The 468-nt window shown below is 70.7% G+C and overlaps 1 protein-coding gene across 1 annotated transcript in view; it reads right to left on the reverse strand.

Annotated features, from left to right (window-relative positions):
- Positions 1–267: 267 nt before the first annotated feature.
- Positions 268–468, reverse strand: part of INS (insulin) — a 602-nt gene continuing 401 nt past the window's right edge. The window contains exon 2 of the mRNA XM_077754014.1: positions 268–413. Within this exon, the coding sequence (XP_077610140.1) occupies positions 268–413 (146 nt within the window). The remainder of the gene's footprint in view (positions 414–468) is intronic.

Consider the following 468-nt stretch of genomic DNA (forward strand, 5'->3'; position numbering starts at 1 on the left):
CCAGGGCAGCGGGCAGCGGGCAGACGGGACCTTGCCTGTGGGCAGTGAGCGTGGGGAAAGCTTGGAGGGACCCGTGTAGAGAGAACAGATGGGGGTCCCTGGAGGGGTCCCCACGGCTCCCAGGCGGTTGCCTCGCCGGCCCCGGCCCACACCTCAGTCCCCATGTCACACACACAACACGACCAGGGCTCGTTCACAGGGTTTATTGGATCAGCTGGGGTGCAGGCGCGGCTGGCTCTGGGCGCCGGGCCGCAGCAGGCGCCGCCCCTAGTTGCAGTAATTCTCCAGCTGGTACAGGGAGCAGATGCTGGTGCAGCACTGCTCCACGATGCCCCGCTTCCGCAGGGGCCCCCCCGGGGCCGGAGGCTGCAGGCCGCCCGCGCTGGGTGCGCCCCCCAGCTCCACGTCCCTCGCTGCGGAGGAGCAAGCGGACAGCCACTCAGGGAGAGGCCCCGCTCCCCACCTGCC

Source organism: Crocuta crocuta, unplaced genomic scaffold (genome assembly GCF_008692635.1).
Source record: "Crocuta crocuta isolate KB4526 unplaced genomic scaffold, BGI_CrCroc_1.0 scaffold653, whole genome shotgun sequence".
NCBI classification, from domain to species: domain Eukaryota; kingdom Metazoa; phylum Chordata; class Mammalia; order Carnivora; family Hyaenidae; genus Crocuta; species Crocuta crocuta.